This window comes from Hyla sarda, chromosome 5 (genome assembly GCF_029499605.1).
Source record: "Hyla sarda isolate aHylSar1 chromosome 5, aHylSar1.hap1, whole genome shotgun sequence".
In the NCBI taxonomy this organism is placed as follows: Eukaryota; Metazoa; Chordata; class Amphibia; order Anura; family Hylidae; genus Hyla; species Hyla sarda.
In genome coordinates, this window is record NC_079193.1 from 194,352,832 (window position 1) to 194,373,145 (window position 20,314).

At 40.4% G+C, this 20,314-nt stretch overlaps 2 protein-coding genes across 2 annotated transcripts in view; one reads left to right on the forward strand and one right to left on the reverse strand.

The window, feature by feature from the left end:
• Nucleotides 1-20,314, reverse strand: part of CDH18 (cadherin 18) — a 670,758-nt gene that overhangs the window by 267,828 nt on the left and 382,616 nt on the right. The window lies entirely within an intron of this gene.
• LOC130273712 (uncharacterized) lies at nt 906-4,177 on the forward strand. Its single transcript, XM_056520958.1, has 2 exons — nt 906-1,658; nt 4,091-4,177. The coding sequence occupies exons 1-2, from the start codon at nt 942-944 to the stop codon at nt 4,109-4,111; spliced, it is 738 nt and encodes a 245-aa protein (XP_056376933.1). The 5' UTR covers nt 906-941; the 3' UTR covers nt 4,112-4,177.

Here is a 20,314-nt window from a genome sequence, read left to right on the forward strand (position 1 = left end):
ATTTTATAACATAGATAACATTCCGGCTCTTACAGGTGAAAAAACCTTTTATTGCTATCTTCTTCCCTGTATGAGGATGGGAGATATAATCTCCCCTAGCCACATTGCTACACTGACCACACTGTAAGCATGGGAATGTCCCCTGTTTTTGAGATTTCAGAAAATGCTGTTTCTGTACTTTTTTATTACTGCCCACGTCGGCTCTTACCAGATGGTCTCTTAAATTGGGTGGTCTTTTGTTACATATGAGCGGGGGTGTTTTAAATTCCTCTATGTTAGGATATGATTTCTGTAAGATTGGCCAGTGGTCCCTTATGATTTTATCAATCCTATATTGTTGGGGATGAAAAGTCCTTACAAAAGGGATCCTCTTATCACTCTGACTTTTAATAATTTGATTAGAATTAGTGGCCTCTTGTAAAATCCTCTCGGGGTACCCCCTCTCTCTGAATTTATCCTGTAGCTCATGAAGACGCCTCTGCCGTGTACTAGTGTCACTGACAATTCGTTCGATCCTTTTATATTGTGACCGGGGGATAGATTTTTTTATTGCCGGTGGGTGGGCACTGGTATAAAGTAATAAATTATTCCTATCCGTCTCTTTTTGATAGAGGTCAGTATGAAGTCCCCCCTGTGTATCTTTGAGAACCACCGTATCTAAGAAATTCACCTTTTCTTGGCTTTCTGACATCGTGAATTTCAGCTCGGGTCTTGTATCTATTGGTCTATATACCTGTCAATCACAATTAAGCTGATGTCCGTGAGACAGGAAGTGACACTTGCGTGTGTTATATGCACAATAAAAGCATTTGAAAAAGAAGCCGGTGCCGGGAGTCTTTTCTACGATTGGATTTGTTAACCTCCATGTGCACGGCAAACATCCAGTGCCGCCCTCCTACCTTTACTTACTCTGCTAAGGAGCGTGCACGGAGCACTACCAGATGTCGAATCCCATGTTCAGTGAAGACGATTCTGAACGGATCTTAGCTGATGTGGGTACTTCCGCGGATTTTCTGCAAATACCGGCTAGCGAGGTAAAGAAACGCAAACTGGAGCGGGAAGTGCGAAGATTGACATCATATGACTTGCATTCAGTGACTCTAGCGGAATATTACCGCACCAAGAAAATACCCCGGGGATTACGGGTATCGTTGAGACCTACATTATTTTCTGATATACCAAGTTATTGCGATAAATTTGAACAGATATTGAATAAGTGTTCAATGGACATTATTCTCCTTACCATTGAGCAACTACAAGAAACTACAGCCACGATCAAAAGTGAAATCTCTACGATAGAGCAACAATTGAAAGATACATTAAAAACTGAAGATTTTGCGAATCTGAAGGAATCCCTCACCACACAGATTGATACCTATCGTAAGGAGTTGGAGCAAAGGAAACGTAAGAAATATTTAAGAGATACAGAGGATTACCTGCAGAACAAGGTGTACAGATGGAGGGATGCATCTTTCAGAGGTTTTTACAGACCGCAACAAGGAGGAGATTACAGATCTTCCAGTTCTGGCAGCGATTATCCAACCTCTTCATATCGTGGTTCGCGTCCAAATTTTCGGCGACGCCCCCGGCGAGGAAGAGCAGACGCGGGGGGCGAAATCATAGGAGAACCGACAAGCAGCGTCATGACACGAGCTCAGGTAGGGAGACGTCACTTGACATTAATATCTCCTCCAAATGCCTGAATCCCCAGGAAATGAAATTATTACAAAAGGGACTGTCTTTCAGTCCCACTAATAGATTGAAAACTTTTGATTTGGACATTTCATTAGAGCGGCTTTTCCGCAATATTCGTCTTAAGACTTTCTTTGCTGATAAAACTATCCAGACTGTGTCTAGTGAGGAGCAGAGTGGGATATTTAAATTGGAAGAGTTGGGACTTAGAAACAAAAGTTCCTTCATGCCACCAAAATCACAACATGCAGTGGAAACTTTTGTTAACCTTGTGAAAAATGATGTGGCAACAGTGTCTAAACAAACACAGAATGTTGAAGGAAAAATGTTTAACAATTTATCTGCAGGTGAGAGGACGGCTCTTATGGATCTGATGTCAGACAAAATGATTACCATTAAGCCCGCAGATAAGGGCGGCTCAATTGTTGTTATGAATACTGAGCAATACAAAAATGAAATTTTACGCCAGTTGTCTGACAGGGATACATATGAGCTGTTATCTCACGACCCTTTGAATGCTATACAGAAACGTATTTTTGACATTGTTGACAATGCCTCACGGAATAATATAATTGATAAAAAAAATGGGGGAATTCTTAATTAACACCTCACCTGTTACACCTGTGTTTTATACCTTACCTAAAATACATAAAGATTTGCACAATCCCCCGGGTCGGCCGATAGTGGCATCTGTCGACTCTGTCCTATCTCCTCTTTCAATTGTACTTGAAAAGGCATTGACACCACTGACCAAAAAAATGAAGGCATTTCTCCTAGACACAACAGATTTTTTACAGGGTTTATCAGTGATACATGAGGTCACACCGCAGACATGGCTAGTCACAATCGATGTGACTAGTTTATATACCTCTATTGAACATACCAAAGGCATTGAAGCAGTACAGTGGTTACTCGATGCAAGCACATATTCAGACATTCAGAAAACCTTTCTCTCTGAGCTGTTAAAAATTGTATTATATGACAATTATTTTCTGTATGAGGACCAATTTTTTCTGCAGAAACGGGGATCAGCGATGGGGGCGAATGTGGCCCCCCCATACGCAAATGCCTATATGGCCCATTTTGAAGAACAATACGTTTTCTCTAATAACCTTTTCCAGACACATGCGAGAGCATGGAGACGTTTTATAGATGACATTTTCTGCGTATGGGAGGGGCCACATTCGTCACTCATGGAATTTTTTCAGGTCATAAATTATGTAAGACCCGAGCTGAAATTCACGATGTCAGAAAGCCAAGAAAAGGTGAATTTCTTAGATACGGTGGTTCTCAAAGATACACAGGGGGGACTTCATACTGACCTCTATCAAAAAGAGACGGATAGGAATAATTTATTACTTTATACCAGTGCCCACCCACCGGCAATAAAAAAATCTATCCCCCGGTCACAATATAAAAGGATCGAACGAATTGTCAGTGACACTAGTACACGGCAGAGGCGTCTTCATGAGCTACAGGATAAATTCAGAGAGAGGGGGTACCCCGAGAGGATTTTACAAGAGGCCACTAATTCTAATCAAATTATTAAAAGTCAGAGTGATAAGAGGATCCCTTTTGTAAGGACTTTTCATCCCCAACATTATAGGATTGATAAAATCATAAGGGACCACTGGCCAATCTTACAGAAATCATATCCTAACATAGAGGAATTTAAAACACCCCCGCTCATATGTAACAAAAGACCACCCAATTTAAGAGACCATCTGGTAAGAGCCGACGTGGGCAGTAATAAAAAAGTACAGAAACAGCATTTTCTGAAATCTCAAAAACAGGGGACATTCCCATGCTTACAGTGTGGTCAGTGTAGCAATGTGGCTAGGGGAGATTATATCTCCCATCCTCATACAGGGAAGAAGATAGCAATAAAAGGTTTTTTCACCTGTAAGAGCCGGAATGTTATCTATGTTATAAAATGTCCATGCGGTCTCCTGTACGTTGGAGAGACGGTACAACGTATAGGAGACCGCATAAACCGCCATAAGTCCACGATCCGCTGTGAAAATCTTCTTTTTCCCATACCAGCACATTTCAAAAATAGGGGTCATAATATATCACAATTGAAATTTCAGGTGGTAGAGGAAGTCCATTTACCCAGGAGGGGGGGTAACATAAAACAAATACTACGTAAGAGAGAGGCCGCGTGGATTCATAGATTAAATACATTGGAACCAAATGGTTTGAACAGGGACTATGAGTTAACAAGTTTTCTGACATAATTCACAAGATTATGATTTTACTGCTTCATATTCTTTGTTTCATATACCGTCATACAGCACATATTGTCATATCATGGTCTTATATTCACTGACATAGAGTTATATATTTCTATATTACCACATCACTATTATAATAATTGATATCTCTTTTTGCATTTCAGATACATAGTATACTCACATAGGTACGGGACTTGCGGAAGTCTGACAGATTACCCACGTGTACTTCAGTCTTTTATGTTTTGGTTTTTGTTTACACTTGTATCTATTGGTCTATATACCTGTCAATCACAATTAAGCTGATGTCCGTGAGACAGGAAGTGACACTTGCGTGTGTTATATGCACAATAAAAGCATTTGAAAAAGAAGCCGGTGCCGGGAGTCTTTTCTACGATTGGATTTGTTAACCTCCATGTGCACGGCAAACATCCAGTGCCGCCCTCCTACCTTTACTTATTCTTACAAATAAAGCTGGCACAGATACATAATTACACTGTATACTTGCAACAATGAGACTTAGAGTAGCAAGGATATGTACATAACATTGAGCCTTCAATACATAACATGGAAGCAGACAAATAGCTGAACAACTTGTTTGTAGTGTCTTTTTGAGTTGCAAATCTTGCAGGCAATAATATGCCGAAGCAAAATATTGACAAAGGTGATTCACTGATACATGGACACCATCAAATAGATCAAATTGGCAACATCCCTCTGTATGCTAAGGGGGACCTGATGCCATCAATTTCCCTCGATACAAACAGATAGTCCAGAACAATATATAAATATATCGGTGCTCCTATGATAAACATCTATATAACCCACGCTGGTATTATGACTCCCAGTATTCAAAAGGCTAGATGACCACAGATGTTTAACAATGCCACCTAGATCGTACAAGACTTATGATATAAGGCAGCTACAGTCAGTCCACCATAAACTGTCACTAGTACTACTAATCTACTGTCACTAGGAATACTATTCCCCAATCCAGCATATCACAAAACGATGACCATGACAATGCACGCCGCAGACCGTCTGACTGACCTATTCTAATACCATCAACACAAAAAGGTCTCAAATATCGCACTACTAACCCAAGTGAATACTAAGGGATGGGGTCACTTGGGGGGGGGGGGTTCCTATGTTCTACCATCTCTGGTTCTGCAATTTTAAGTAAAATTGTTAGGCTTCTAATAAATTTTAAATGTTAATTAAAAAAAATGCTGTCAAAAGAAAGTAGACATCTGAAAGTATACATTTCATAAACTATTTGCTCAGTAAGTATAAATATATGAAAACTATAGTTAAAATAGCATTTTTTTATGTCATTATTTTTTGCATTGGAAATAAAAACTTTTACAATTAACATGAAGTACAACTTGTGACAAAAAAAACAATGTCAGAATTATCGTGATTGGCAAAACGTTATCGGAGTTATTCTCTGATAAATTCAGACATCCCCGATTTTAAAAACAGGCTTGGTATTTAAGGGGCTTACAGGCTTCATTGTATTGGTCTTTAAGGGGTTAAAACTGAACAAAATTTGTTGCAGAATTATGGGAACATTAGCCTATAGTTAATGCTTGGCAATATCAGTATATAGATACAGATTGGTAATGTATTTTGTATTATGTATTTTATTTTGTGCAAGTCTCGTTTTTGCAGAAAAAAATAAAAATAAAAAAATGCGGAGCTTGCTAAAAAATCTTGCACAATTTTGTCACTCTACTCTGGTACAAATGTACTGCACATATGTTTTGTACAGTACAAATTGATCACTCTGTGCTGGGCTGTATTTTCAATACAATGATCTGAAAATGCAGTCTTCAAGAGGTTAAAGGGGTGCTCCGGTGCTTACACATCTTATCCCCTATCCAAAAGATAGGGGATAAGATGCCTGATCATGGGAGTCCCGCAGCTGGGGACGCCCACAATCATGCACGCGGCACACCGTTTGTAATTAGTCCCCGGAGCGTGTTCGCTCCGGGTCTGATTACGGTCAATCGCAGGGCCAGCAGCGTGTGATGTCAAGCCCCCGCCCCGTTTGACGTCATGCTCCGCCCCTCAATGCAAGCCTACGAGAGGGGGCATGATAGCAATGTGATTGTTTGCTATGGGCAACTAGCCAACTTTTCATCTGCACAGGTTTTGATAAATCTTCCCCCATATGTATTTTTACCAAGTAACCAACATAGTGGAAACAGTTCTAAGCAGGGTGCCCCATGCCTGCTGTCAGGAGTAAAACAAAGGAGAGCAGTTTGTGTCAGGTTAGAGCCCAGGCATGACTGGCATTGTCAGCAATAAACTTTGAAACTCTTTAGTGCTCATTGTCACAGGAAAAGGAGGATTGGCAAGTTACATCCCAAGCGGGGCCAGTGTTGTCAGCAAGATGGTGTTGTGGATCATTTCTTAGGCCCTTGGATAAATCATGGCAATTATTATAGGCCATTTCTATATATGTGTTATGTTATTCTTACTTGGTATAAATTTAGCTATCTATGCATCTAGCTATTTCTTCTTTCTATTTAACTGTTTTGGGCTTACATTTATCTGTCTCAGAACCAATTATCAATTTCCCATATGGTCTTAACATACCATGGCTTAAACATATAATGGCTATCCTGGAACCAATTATTACTGTATGTTGGAGGACCACTCTACTGTTTTCAAAGTAACACTCTGAGAAGATCACGGTTAAAGTGTACCTGTCGCTTCAAAATATTTTAAAAAATCTGCATGATTTTGTTTGACCATTCAGAGTGGTGACAAGGAGATTGTACTGCTCTCACTGCTGTTATTGAGCCCCTGAGGTGCTGTCACAACCAGCATAAGGATCAGTGCAGATCTGAATCTTGCCTCAACCACTGTCATTACCAACTTGGAAGATCAGCATTAACAAGAGACGCCCAATTGAATGTCGGTCCCTAGCCTAGCTAAGTGTTTAGGACTTCAGAGAAGTCTGACAGACCAGGTTAGCAACACACAGGCAAATAAGGTACAAAATCAGCAAATAAGAAAAAAAGTTAAAACTTGGGTTGAGCGAGTCAAGTCTCGTGAACCCTGTCTCGCTCAGAACTTTTGTGTGAAAGCAGCTTGCCAAGCTTTTGAACTTTGCCAGGCTCGTCTCTTCTTTTTGTTTAGTTTTACCTTTAGTGACGTAATCTTGATACGCTGAGCCAGTGATAAATGACCCTGCAACATGCAGGGCCATTGTGTGTACAATGAAAAACACTAACTGTGCAATAAACAGGAATAGTAAAGGGTATCACAGGTGTACAGCTAATTCTCATTCTCTCCCTTTTAAGGGATAAGACCAGGGCTGAGCTGTTTGCTAATGGTACACACACAGGACTTCCTCCCTTAGTTGTCTAGCCAATTACAGGACAGCACAACACTTAGTCCCTACTACTATGCCAATGAGATAATGCTGGTGAAAGTGCACGTCACAGACCATATGTATACTGGGGGATGATGTGCATATTACTCTATAATATATGGCATGTAGAGAGGTGGAGGGGCTAATGATACACAGGGTTTTCATTGTGTTATGTGACCAGAAATTGAAGAAACCATAGCAGCAAGTAAGAGGTTACACTAACTGTTGTTGCTGAAATACCTTATAACTCTCCTCTATTGTTTCAGCTTGTAGGCACTCAGTCCAAGAATTCTTGTGCTCTCTCCCTCACCTTTTCATAGCAGATAATAAGCCCCACCCACACTTTCTGTGTCTTGCCCTAGAGACATAATTCCCCGACAATCGACAGTGGACAGCAGATTGCAAACAAGGGAAACACCTAGTGTCAAGACTTAAGGGTTGCTTTTTCTAGAATAAGGAATTATTGTTCTTATAAATTTATAAGGAATTAAATCGCAAGAACAATAACATTTGAGGATCTGACCAGCCACACCGGCATATCAGACCTTTTTGAAGCAAGTCCAGGACTACAGGTTTTTTTTCTCTGTATCCATTGACAGCACCTTAATGCACATTGTATCCATTACCTATGTGTGAACTATGCTCTTGTGACTATTGTGATATCTATACAAGAATATATGTGGTGATTATGGACATTTGTCATATTTAACCACAAGGACTATGTGCAATAAGAACTATATACCTATGCTGCTATAGAAATTTTTTACTGTGATATCAACAGGATAAACACTAAACCTGTTCACAGTGCAATATATTAATTGGCAGATATCCATGGTAGTAGACATGTGGAATACTATGGTTGAAGCTTTCTAGAGACATGTCTTAATATCTACTGTCTAGACTACTTCATAGGTTGCTATATAATCTCCATTTGGACTATATATACATATATGCTTGGAGTCAAGAGACTATGAAATTTAGGATACAAAGTTAATATTGAGTGCTCAGTACTGCCTGTTATAGACTCTCCTGGAATGGAAGACTGCTGTTATAAATTGATGTTCTCAATGTGGGCACTATGATGGCAGCACAGAATAATGTGTGTCTTATTTTAAAAAAAATTCATATCTATTTTGGAGCTTTGATCAGTATAAGAATAAATGTTATGTTTTAATCTCATTTTTCATCAGTACAATATACATAATATATATGAGATTACCTGCAATACCTATGTGTAAATATGTGCTATATATATATATATATATATATATATATATATATATATATATATATATATATATATATATTACCAATAACACCACTATATAAGGGACAAAAAAAATTGCACCTCACGATGAGCACTGTCATCAGTATGTATGTAATGTAAAGCAGACTTTATCAAAGTGCTCAGAAGCTATGGTCTGCTAGGGATTCAACTATTTCTGGATTACTTATGGCTTACCCAGCTTTTCCTGGATGAAATGTGTGCTTCCTGAACCTCATAGTTACTTAAGACAGGGAAAATATAGAGATCCCCGACTACCATTCATGTAACTGTCTCACTAGTGATGAGCGAGCTGAGCCCAGTGAGCCCAGTCTTGCTCAGAACGCTTGGGTGAAAGCGGCTCTCCAAGCTTCCAAACTTTGCCAGGCTCGGCTCATGCAAGCCAGGTAACGGCAGTAATAAAAACACTTAAAACCACTTTAAAACTAATCAAATACATTCCCAGGTGATCCTAGCAGTGTTATACAGAGTTTTAGAACTCTAAAGGTAGAGTCCCACGTACTGAGCAACATGCTGAGCAAAATCTGCTGCTGCAACGGGAAATGCACTGCTTAATTCCTGATCGCCATACACACTGGGCTTTCTGGTGGCAGTCCTGTGTGAGCAGTACATTTTTAAGGCGGGGCCATGACTGTGACGCGCAGCCGCGCCTCCAAAACTCACTGCACACATAGGGCTGCTGCCGGATAGCCCTGTGTATATGGTAATCGGGGAATACGCAATGTATTTCGCTCTGCTTCAGCAGCAGATTTTGCGCAGTGGTATGTGGGACCATACCCTAAGGCAGTGTAATACATGTATTTTGAGGCTTATTGCATTGCTGGTTTATGTAGATCCACACTTTTTTTTGAAAAGTTTGCTTAACCCTATGTCTGACAGTGGATAAAAAGAATTTGTAATAATTTGTAATAATAAGAATAATAAGTATCATACAGTTAAAGGGGTTTTATTTGGTTAAGAAAATAGCAGATAGTCAGATAAGTGATCTGTACTTTTTGTTCTGAGAATCAACATACTGTAGACTTCAAAGTATACAGAGCAAATCGTGTTCACTGTGGTAAATGTCAGTTTGCTTAGTTAAGTTCTAATTGCTGATAAATTGATGGAATATGAGTAAAATGAACCAAGACAGTGTTCTAGCTCACATTTACTGCAGCATACATTACATACTGTATAAGGAAGTTCTGCTGCCCTTTGTGTGAAAAGCACTTGGATGCATACAGTCATGGTTAATGGAACTTTTGACTGTTACCTACTTAAAATAAAGCCCTAGTTATAAGCCACTTTTGCTAAAAATTCTGAGCTTAAAAACATATTTATTTTGTAGTCCTGTTTTTTGATGCAGCCTCTGAAACAGCAGCCTTGGGATCAATAGAATATGTGTAGAATATGAGTGGATAGAAGTGTTACAGACACCTTTAGATGTTTGTGTAAAGTCTGACGGTAACAACTATTTTGTATGAAAGTATACCGCATATACTCGAGTATAAGCCGAGCTTTTCAGCACTATTTTTCGTGCAGAAAACACCCCCCTCGGCTTATACTCGAGTGAACTCTCCGCCTGTAAATCCCATCATCAGTGGTCTTCAACCTGCGGAACTCCAGATGTTTCAAAACTACAACTCCCAGCATGCCACCCACGATGGCTGTCCGGGCATTCTGGGAGTTGTAGTTTTGAAACATCTGGAGGTCCGCAGGTTGAAGACCACTGTGCGGGCCTTCGTCATCATCCAATGGTAGAAAGAAGGAATCCCGGCACCAGCAACTTAGATGCAGATAAAGATTTATTTACACGTTTACACATTACAAGACGCGTTTCGGCAGTGATAGCCTTTCTCAATCACACACAAACTAAAGTAAACTGTGTGCTTTATATGTAATATCCGGCGGTTGCGGGCTGCAACTGGCTTGATTGATGATTGACAAATCCTGCTGACGTCAGGTGAGTGTGTCATTCGTAGGTGGATGAGAGCGCCGCATGTCAACATACATTGCAATAAAATGTGGACGTGTCAACCCCTTAGGAACAAAGAACATTTTAATCTTTAGGACCACAGCCATTTTTTTTGTTTGTTTTTGCCTCCCTTTATTCTCTTAGCCATGATTTTTTGCCACAGTTTTAATTGATATTTAACACTAACTTATAATGGCAAAAGAAAAAAAGAAAAGTTTTATTTTATTTTTTAATTTATTTTGTCATGCAGTTTGCCATTTATAATAACTGACATTTATTGGACACATTGTTAGGAACAGAAGGTTATCAAATATGTCTGTTTTTTAAGGCTCATTATATTGTATTCAATAAACATGATTAATTAAAAACATATTTATTGTCATTTTGTTTAATTATTTTTAATCACCATTCTTTTTATTAACATTTTTAAAGCCCATTAATAGAGATTTGTTTCAATTTTTTTCTCCCTTGCCCACTGTTTCACATTATATTTTATTTTTTACATTAACAGCATTTTGAGGGGGTGTTTTATTAATTAATTTATTTTTCTTAAATGGTATGACATTTTAAGTCAACCTAAAGGACTTCACTATGAAATTGTTGATGGCTTACTGTCACGATTCGGCTTCCAGGTAGTGGATCCTCTGTGTCAGCGAGGGATTGGCGTGGACCGTGCTAGTGGACCGGTTCTAAGAGGCTACTGGTTTTCACCAGAGCCCGCCGCAAAGCGGGATGGTCTTGCTGCGGCAGTAGCAACCAGGTCGTATCCACTAGCAACGGCTCAACCTCGCTGACTGCTGAGAAGGCGTGGGACAGAAGGGCTAGGCAGAGGCAAGGTCAGACGTAGCAGAAGGTCGGGGGCAGGCGGCAAGGTTCGTAGTCAGGATGGATAGCAGAAGTTCAGGTAACACAGGCTTTGGACACACTAAACGCTTTCACTGGCACAAGGCAACAAGATCCGGCAAGGGAGTGCAAGGGAGGAGATCAGATATAGCCAGGGAGCAGGTGGAAGCCAATTAAGCTAATTGGGCCAGGCACCAATCATTGGTGCACTGGCCCTTTAAGTTTCAGAGAGCTGGCGCGCGCGCGCCCTAGAGAGCGGAGCCGCGCGCGCCAGCACATGACAGCAGGGGACCGGGACGGGTAAGTGACCTGGGATGCGACTCGCGAGCGGACGCGTCCCGTTGTGCGAATCGCATCCCCAACGGCCATGACAGTGCAGCGCTCCCGGTCAGCGGGACTGACCGGGGCGCTGCAGGGAAAAAGACGCCGTGAGCGCTCCGGGGAGGAGCGGGGACCCGGAGCGCTAGGCGTAACACTTACACAGTATACAGTGATCCCCCGACCTGCGATGGCCCCGACATACGATAATTTCAACATACGATGGCCTCTCAGAGGCCATTGCATGTTGAAGGCAGCATCAACATACAATGCTTTTGTATATCAGGGCCATCGCATAAACGGCTATCTGGGAGCGCAGACTGCTTCAGCTGCCGCCGGATAGCCGTTTAAGGTGCTCTGTGTGGTCCGGTGATGGTCACTCACCTGTCCCCGGTGCTCCGGACCGTCCTCTTCGGGCTCCGCTGCATCGCCGTTGCTCTCCTTCTTCGTCGTCTCATCATCCAATAGGAGCGGCGTGTGCAGTGACATGATGACGGTGATGAAGAGCGATGATCCTGGGCAGCAGAGACATTCCGGAGTGGCGGGGACTCCCCAGCGATGGAGGGTGATATCCATGGCAGCGGTGACGGTCCGGAGCGGCGGGGACAGGTGAGTATGACTTCCTATACTTCACATTGCACGGATCCCTCAACATACGATGGTTTCAACTAATGATGGTTCATTTGGAACGAATTACCATCGTATGTTGAGGAACCACTGTATCTCCATATCTATGCACTGCAGTGTAGCAACATGAGATATTTCAGGACTAGCACATATAATCAACCTAAATCCCATGGTTGCTATTGACTGCAGCACATCGCAGGTTAAGTCGTTGAAGGTGAGTGCCCTCTGCTGATACCAGTTGGCACTTATTGTGTATGTAGCAGGCTTAGCTTCTAAACCTGCTACATGCTCGAAAGAAGTTTTCTTTTTAATCACATTGCATGCCTTATTGGGTCATATGGACGTTAAAAAAGACAGGACAGGAGTAACTTTCTCTTTCACATTTCACTATATCATAAGCTACGCCTTCCTTACTATACTTTGGCTAGGCTTGCAGAGTACGTTCTATATAGAAAGCAGTGTCAGGACTGCTCCAAGCTTTCAAAAGCCTTCTACAGTAGTATCCTCTATAATACCCCACCATTACCTCTCTGAGATTCCTACCTGTCCTAGAGAAATCCCCACCCATTGTGCAGCAGCTGCAGAAGGTACCACAAAAAAGTATTCTGCACACTTCTACACAGTAAAATGCTGAAATACTAAACATAACTGGGTTTAATTAATGACAAAACAAAGCAGCTATTATACATGATGGTTTAATGTGGCTTTGTGACAGTGAAAAAAAATCACTTGCAAAAGTACAATGCAAAGTAAGGTAAAATAAAATCAACACACATTCCTAAAATATGTTGTATGGGTATTTCTATGGGTGGAGCTATGGGTAAATGCTAACAAGCTTAACCTATGCTGGGCTTCGTAGTTATAAGGGAAGGCCTAGAGGAGGGGTCTGAAATACGTTAACATTCACCCCTGCTGTGATAGGGTGGAGTTTTTTCCAGTCTGTATATTTCATGCATTTTTTAATATGGATTGAATAAAGTTTTGATATATAATGTTTAAGCTGGGTGTACTGGGGGGCATTTCCTTTTAACCCCTTAACGACCACGGATGTATATTTACGTCCTGTGGCCGGCTCCCGATCTGGGAAGCGTGCTCAGAAGCTCAGAGTACTTCGTATCTGCGGGGTTCCGGTTGCTATCAGCAACCAGGACCCGTGGCTAATACCAGACATCACCTATCGGACTGATGTCCGGTATTAACCCTATAGACACCGCAATCAAAGTTGATTGCAGCGTCTAAAATGGGAGAATACACTGCCGGTTAACTCAGCGGAGCTGTTCGGGATCACCGCGGTGAAATCGCTGCATCCTGAACAGCTGACAGGACAGTGGGAGGTGTCTTACCTTGCTCCCAGCTCTCTGAACGGTGTTTGATTACTCCAAGCCTGAAATCCAGGCTTGAGCAATAAAGCGGAGAAAACACTGATCAATGCATTCCTATGGCAATGCATTGAACAGTGTAAGAGATCAGTGCATTCAGTTTTATAGCCACTAGAGGAGGCTATAACACTGCATAAAAAAGTATTTAAAAAAAAAAATATGATCTAACCCCTTCCCTAATAAAAATCAGACTTTTCCCTTTAAAAAAATATAAATAAAAGTGTGTGAATAAAATGTAAGGTTGGTCCTTAAGGGGTAATATTTAGCTCTTGATTCTGTAGGTTGGCTATACACACAGTCTGCCATTTTTATCTTTCCAATGGATAAGCACACCTTGTTGCCTGTGGACAATGTGGACAGATGGACATGTGGCTTACCCTGACTTAGAAACTAAAAGCAATATGGAGACTATGAATATCAACTGGGATTGGTACGCTTTGAAGAAACAATATTGGGTCATAAACCAGAAGGAAGTTATGAACTGGCCCCTACAGCAGAGAATATATGTATTTTTAGCATGGACACACAATGGAAGAGACAGTCAATTACACATTTCACATGTTTTTCATACACTATATTACCAAGAGCAACCTCTGCTTTCCCACTAAAAACTACCCTCAACAATTATAGTTTATTATCAGAGTTCTAGCTGCCAGACCCACGACATTTAGCTCAGCTGGATAAAAAAAAAAGTAAGAAATACATTGACAATACTTGGCCCATTTTTTTTCCTGCTGTTTTGCCATCACTTTATAATGAAGATGTATTACTCATATAAGACAATGGATCCTTAAAATAGGGATCTATATTAAAATATTTCAACCTCCATTGTCTTATGGAAAAATCATTCTGCTAAATGAAATGCCAAAAACGTGAATGTTGAAGAGTCACTCTGTATAAATGCGTAATTTCATTACAGTATATGAAATATATCAGGTTATATCAATTAATACAATGTAATACAAACATAGTGTACATTATTTGAATGTTGACAAACAGATCTTTTTAATCATGGACAGGGTATATAAAAAAAACATTACTAATAAACAGATGTTATTAATGTTATCTTTTTTTCAGCAAACAAATGTCTGTAATTTCCTAATTATATTTAGTTGTGTAAAATTTAGAGTTATTTATTAATGTATTTGCTTTTAAGTCTGACACTGTAACGGGCTATAGCAGATCAATAGAATTTTAAGCCATATATGGTCTTCTATGTACAGTAGTGTACATGTTTCTAATGCACTGTTAATGCTAGAGGTAATGCTAGAGGTAACAAATGTTTTTTGTTGTAATAAGGCAGACTAGACACAGTATACTGAGTAAATTGCCTAGATTTTTAGCCATAAATTATACATCTGCCCCTTCCAGTAGTCAGTTATATGATAAGCTGACATTTTGTTCAAGACTGAAACAGATTTACAAAACAGGAAAATGGCAAAGGCTGTCAATGAGATGGATAGTGTGCCATGCAAGGAGTGTCAAGAAATATTCATAGGAAAATAATGCAGTAGTGATAAAGTGTTCTATCCGTATCATGGGTAAAACTGAATCGTAATTCAATTTATCCCCATCTGAAAAAATACAGCATAGCAACAAAAGAAACCACCTAATCTTAAATATTTCAATAGCGTTAATTAGAGCTGAATAGTAATGTCTTCATTTAGATGGAATTCAATATTAATAGAAATAAATGGCACATTATATGAGGGACATTCTAGGAGGGCAGCCCTTCATTTCTAGGCTTTCTGCTAAATAATTGCAGATGAAATAGATTTAGAAGTTAAGAGGGGCTCAGGAATAGTTGATAAATATCTCAGCATGAATAACAAAAGAAAAAGTTAATGTGATCAGATAATAAAGAAAGGAGGGAGGAAGATATTAGGGCATCTTTAGCGCAGGTTATTTTCAACATATGGAATTGTCATTTCTTGTGAATATTTCAGAATATAAAGTCAGACACTGTAGATAAAGAAAATTTGACATTTTCATGAAAGCATGTAAGCAAAAAGTAAAGAAAAAAGACCTAGAGTAATACTGGATATGGTCATGTTTTTATTTATTAATTTATTTATTATTCTGGTTCTTGAAAATAAAGTTACACATTATTGTATATACTTTAGATATCAATTGATAGAGGGAGATTTATCAAAATCTGTCAAGAGGAAAAGATGCGTAGTTGCCCATAGCAACCAATCAGATCGCGTCTTTAATTTTTTTTAAAAGGCCTCTGAAAAAGGAAAGAACTGATCTGATTAGTTGCTACGGACAATTCAGCAACTTTTCCTCTAAACAGGTTTTTTAATCCTACCAGTACTTAACAGCTGCTGAAATGTAGTTGTTATTTTCTGTCCGACAACAGTACTCTCTCCTGACACCTCTGTCTGTCTCAGGAACTGTCCAGAGCACGAGAGGTTTGCTATGAGGATTTGCTGCTACTCTGGACAGTTCCTGAGAAAGACAGAGGTGTCAGCAGAGAGCGCTGTTGTCAGACAGAAAATAAAAATTCTATTTCAGCAGCTGATAAGTACTGGTAGGATTTAGATTCTTTGATAGAAGTAATCTACAAATCTGTTTAACTATCTGAAAACAGTTCATATGAAAAACAATGTTTTCACTGGAATACCCCTTTAAGAAAGAAGCTCTGTTCTTCTAATCCTGGGTAAACTTTTTAAGAGTATGTGCACACGGTAGGAAAATGTGTGGAATGTCTGCCCGGAAAACATGCCGGATATTCTGCACATTTGAAAGTCCTGGCGGGCACTAGGACTGCGTGGAAATACACCGTTTCATAGATGAAGATGCATTTCGGAGCGAAATCCACAGAAAGAATAGACATGTCTATTCTTTCTGCGGACACAATTCCATCATGTGCACAGTGAAATCAATGGGACTCTGCAGAATATTACGGCGGAATTCCAATGGACATTCCGCCAGGCCTAAGGCTAAAAATCAGTCTTGGTCATATAGGTGCATGGCTTGTTATTGGAAATTTACAAGAGCTCTCTGCCTTGTGTCAATACCTATGAATGAGACCACACAAAGCAGTTCGATCATGATTTTACTGAAGAGGTTTTGCCATGATTTTCTATACATCTATGCAAAACACCACAATAGACTACAACAGAACACTATAATAGATATGTGTGTCCTCATCCTTCACATTACACAACATCATTTTTAAAATCTAGGAGTAAACAATGAATGTGTTTATTGAAATACTGTGGGAAATTAATTCACAAATGATACAGAAACTTAGAAGACTGTTGGCAAAATAGACCAGCTGGTCTATCTAGTCTGCTCATATATAATTTCCTGACTCTTGTTCTTGTATTTAATTTTGTATTTAAACATTTCTCTTCTGAACTTTATGTAAAAAGAGAAAAGAAGAAAGGCGCTCCCTGTGGAGTAAAGCCAGCACGAGGGCGGGGAAAAGGAAATGGAAAAATTTCCATACTCACCCTGCTAAGTTGTGTAATGGCATACACAACAATGCTGATCGCATGTGATTTAAGGATCACAATCCTGTAGTCTGCAGCCTTCCTGAGAGATGTGGAATAAATACAGGACTTCAAAAGACCAGGGTTTTCGGCGCTGACCACGGAGAAATGAACTAAGCCCAGGTAAAGGAATGGGGTTTAATAGCAACGCGTTTCACCGCATGCGCAGCTTCATCAGGCTTTATGTAAGGAAGGGAGGCAACAGATCATTAGATCATTGTGCATATTGTGGATGTGCGACCATGTCAGTTTTCTCTAATTGACTTCACATTGTGTTTTCCATCCCCCGCTTTTTTTTGTTTTTACTAGGTCTGCACTCTGCCCCACCCCCTTAGCCCAGCCCTATATAAATTAGCAGGAATCTGCACAGGGCCCCTTGCTTTCTGGCAGCCTCCCAGTCTGACTGGGAGCACATGGTAAGTGAGCTTTTACACCTTCTTCAAACTGGTGTGGTGCTGTGCAGCATCCATTGCTGCCGTAGCACTGTGTCTATGGGGAAGTGCTGCCCTAGGACTGGTTTGAGTGGCATTGGGGCTGCTCTGCTAGTGGGTTGTACCCCCTGTGGGCACTGGTGTTGCAGCGGTGGTGGTTGCCACCCAGTGCTACACCATTTTATGCTAGGGACGTTAGGGACCCACTACTTGCAAGTGGCTGTGACGTGGCTAGTGGGCTTGCACTTCATGATCATAAAGTACATTAAAGGAGTAGTCCAGTGGTGATTCAGTGGTGAACAACTTATCTCCTATCCTAAGGATAGGGGATACGTTGCAGATCGCGGGGGGTCCGACCCCTGGGGCCCCCCGCGATCTCCTGTACGGAGCCCCGACAGCCCGCTGGAAGGGGGCGTGTCGACCTCCGCACGAGGCGGCGGCCGACACGCCCCCTCAATACAACTCTATGGCAGAGCCGAAGCGCTGCCTTCGGCAATCTCCGGCTCTGCCATAGAGATGTATTGAGGGGGCGTGTCGGCCGCCGCCTCGTGCGGGGGTCGACACCCGCTATCTCGGCGGAGAGCCGGGGCCCCGTACAGAGAGATCGCAGGGGGCCCCAGCGGTCGGACCCCCCGCGATCTCAAACTTATCCCCTATCCTTAGGATAGGGGATAAGTTTTTCACCACTGGACTACCCCTTTAACAACCTGTTAGTTTAATAATTGTTGCTGAAAAGCATTAGATCATTGTGCATGTTGTGGATGTGTGGCCATGTCCGTTTTCTCTATTTGAATTCACATTGTGTTTTCTATCCCCTCTCTTTTTTTTTTTTTTTACTTGGTCTGCACTCTGCCCCCCCCCCCCCCTCAGCCCAGCCCTGTATAAATTACCAGGAAGCTGCTGCACAGGGCCCCTTCCTTTCTGGCAGCCTTCCAGTCTGACTGGGAGCACATGGTAAGTGAGCTTTTACACCTTCACACTGGTGTGGTGCTGTGTGGCGTCCATTGCTGTGGTGGCACCGTGTCTATGGCGTGTCCATACAGGTGGCCGTGACGTGGCTAGTGGGCTTGCACTTCATGATCATAAAGTACACTAACAACCTGTTAGTTTAATAAATGTTGCTGAGAAGCATTAGCTCATTGTGCATGGTGTGGATGTGCGACCATGTCTGTCTTTTCTATTTGAATGGACTATTTAGTCTGTTCATATATTATTTCCAGACACTTCTTCTTGTATTTAATTTTGTTTTAAAAAAATTCTCTCGTGAACTTCATGTAAGAAAGGGAGGCAACAGTCCTGGTGGCACTGCAACATGCAATACCATTTAAAATCAACTTCATATATGGTCCTCAGGTAGTAAACTTCCCACATATCAAACTGATAAGAAGAAATACTAAATTGTTATGAGCCACAAGGCTGAGACTGGAAAGTTGTATAATTTTTCATTACTCTATGTATCAGCTTGGCTGAAACTGAAAAGAATAACAACGTTTTAATGTTTCAATGTCAAACAAAATTAAACAACTATTCTGTCAACGATTCCTGCAGGAAAGTGTAAAAAATTACATTTCTCTTCAATAGAGAATGTTCACTGTCAGAATAAAAAGCCCCACTAAACAGGACAGTAGTGACAGTATCCATTTGTTAACTCATAATGCATTTCTCTCATAAAATAGTTAAATGGACCTAAAAAAAGGAGCCTCGCTTAAGAAAAAGAAAATGTCACTCATTTAGTGGTAAGGTCATTTATATAATCCTTTTATATAGAAATTCCTAAATAGCTCACAGTCCTCAGTACTTTCACAAATATATATATGAGTCAGCATAGACAGCATATAAAAGTACTCAAAACAAGATAAGTATTATAGACTCTCAAAATACATTTTAGAATGATAATGTCATGAGATACAGACAAGATGTCAGACAATAAAATATATCCATAGCTTTCGATGGCAAACAAAAAAGGAAACAATTAGAAAGGAAACAACAGTACATGCCTAGCGGACATTCCTTTACGTTCCTGTTGATGACTCACTTCACACATTTACTGTATGCTAATAAGTGTGGAAACACTGTTTAGCAATGAAAAGCTTCACATCACAATATATGTGTTTATTCCAATCACCCTCAATTATTGATGCTAAATTTGGACCCACAAGTGACCTTAGAACTAGATAGCGCTCATTCAGGAGAATCAGCTTGCTTACTTTATGGTTGGGTCTATCCTTTAACAGATCTGACAAGTGAACAAGTGTCTTTGATACCCTCTTCTAGAAACATCTCATGGTAAAATGGTATAATAAGATATGTCACATCTTTTTATTTATATTAGTCCATTATGCTAAATGAAAAAGTGCAAAGCAAATCAGAAGACATTAGCAATGATCTCACTTAGTATTGTATGGAGGGAGGTGTGAATAACAACACATACTTTTTACCTAAAGGAATTTTCAGGATTTTATTATTGAGGAATAAAAGGGCCTGTTTATTTTATGAACACATCGAAGCAGCTTTGTCTGATACAGTAGCTCAGTCCCATTTACTTAAATGGTTTATACCTGCATAACAGTGTAACATCAGGCTTGGTCTCTTCAGTCCACAAGTTTGTGGGGGTACTATGCCAAGGATAAAACTCCCAAAAATCTAGTTATATTGAATTGCATTTGATATAT

What these genes read in the sequence shown, in the direction of transcription:
- LOC130273712 (XM_056520958.1), top strand. Translation starts at nt 942, where the DNA reads ATGTCGAATCCCATGTTCAGTGAAGACGATTCTGAACGGATCTTAGCT. An exon ending in GCGTCATGACACGAGCTCAG is followed by an intron (nt 1,659 to 4,090) that starts GTAGGGAGACGT and finishes TTTGCATTTCAG; the next exon opens with ATACATAGTATACTCACATA.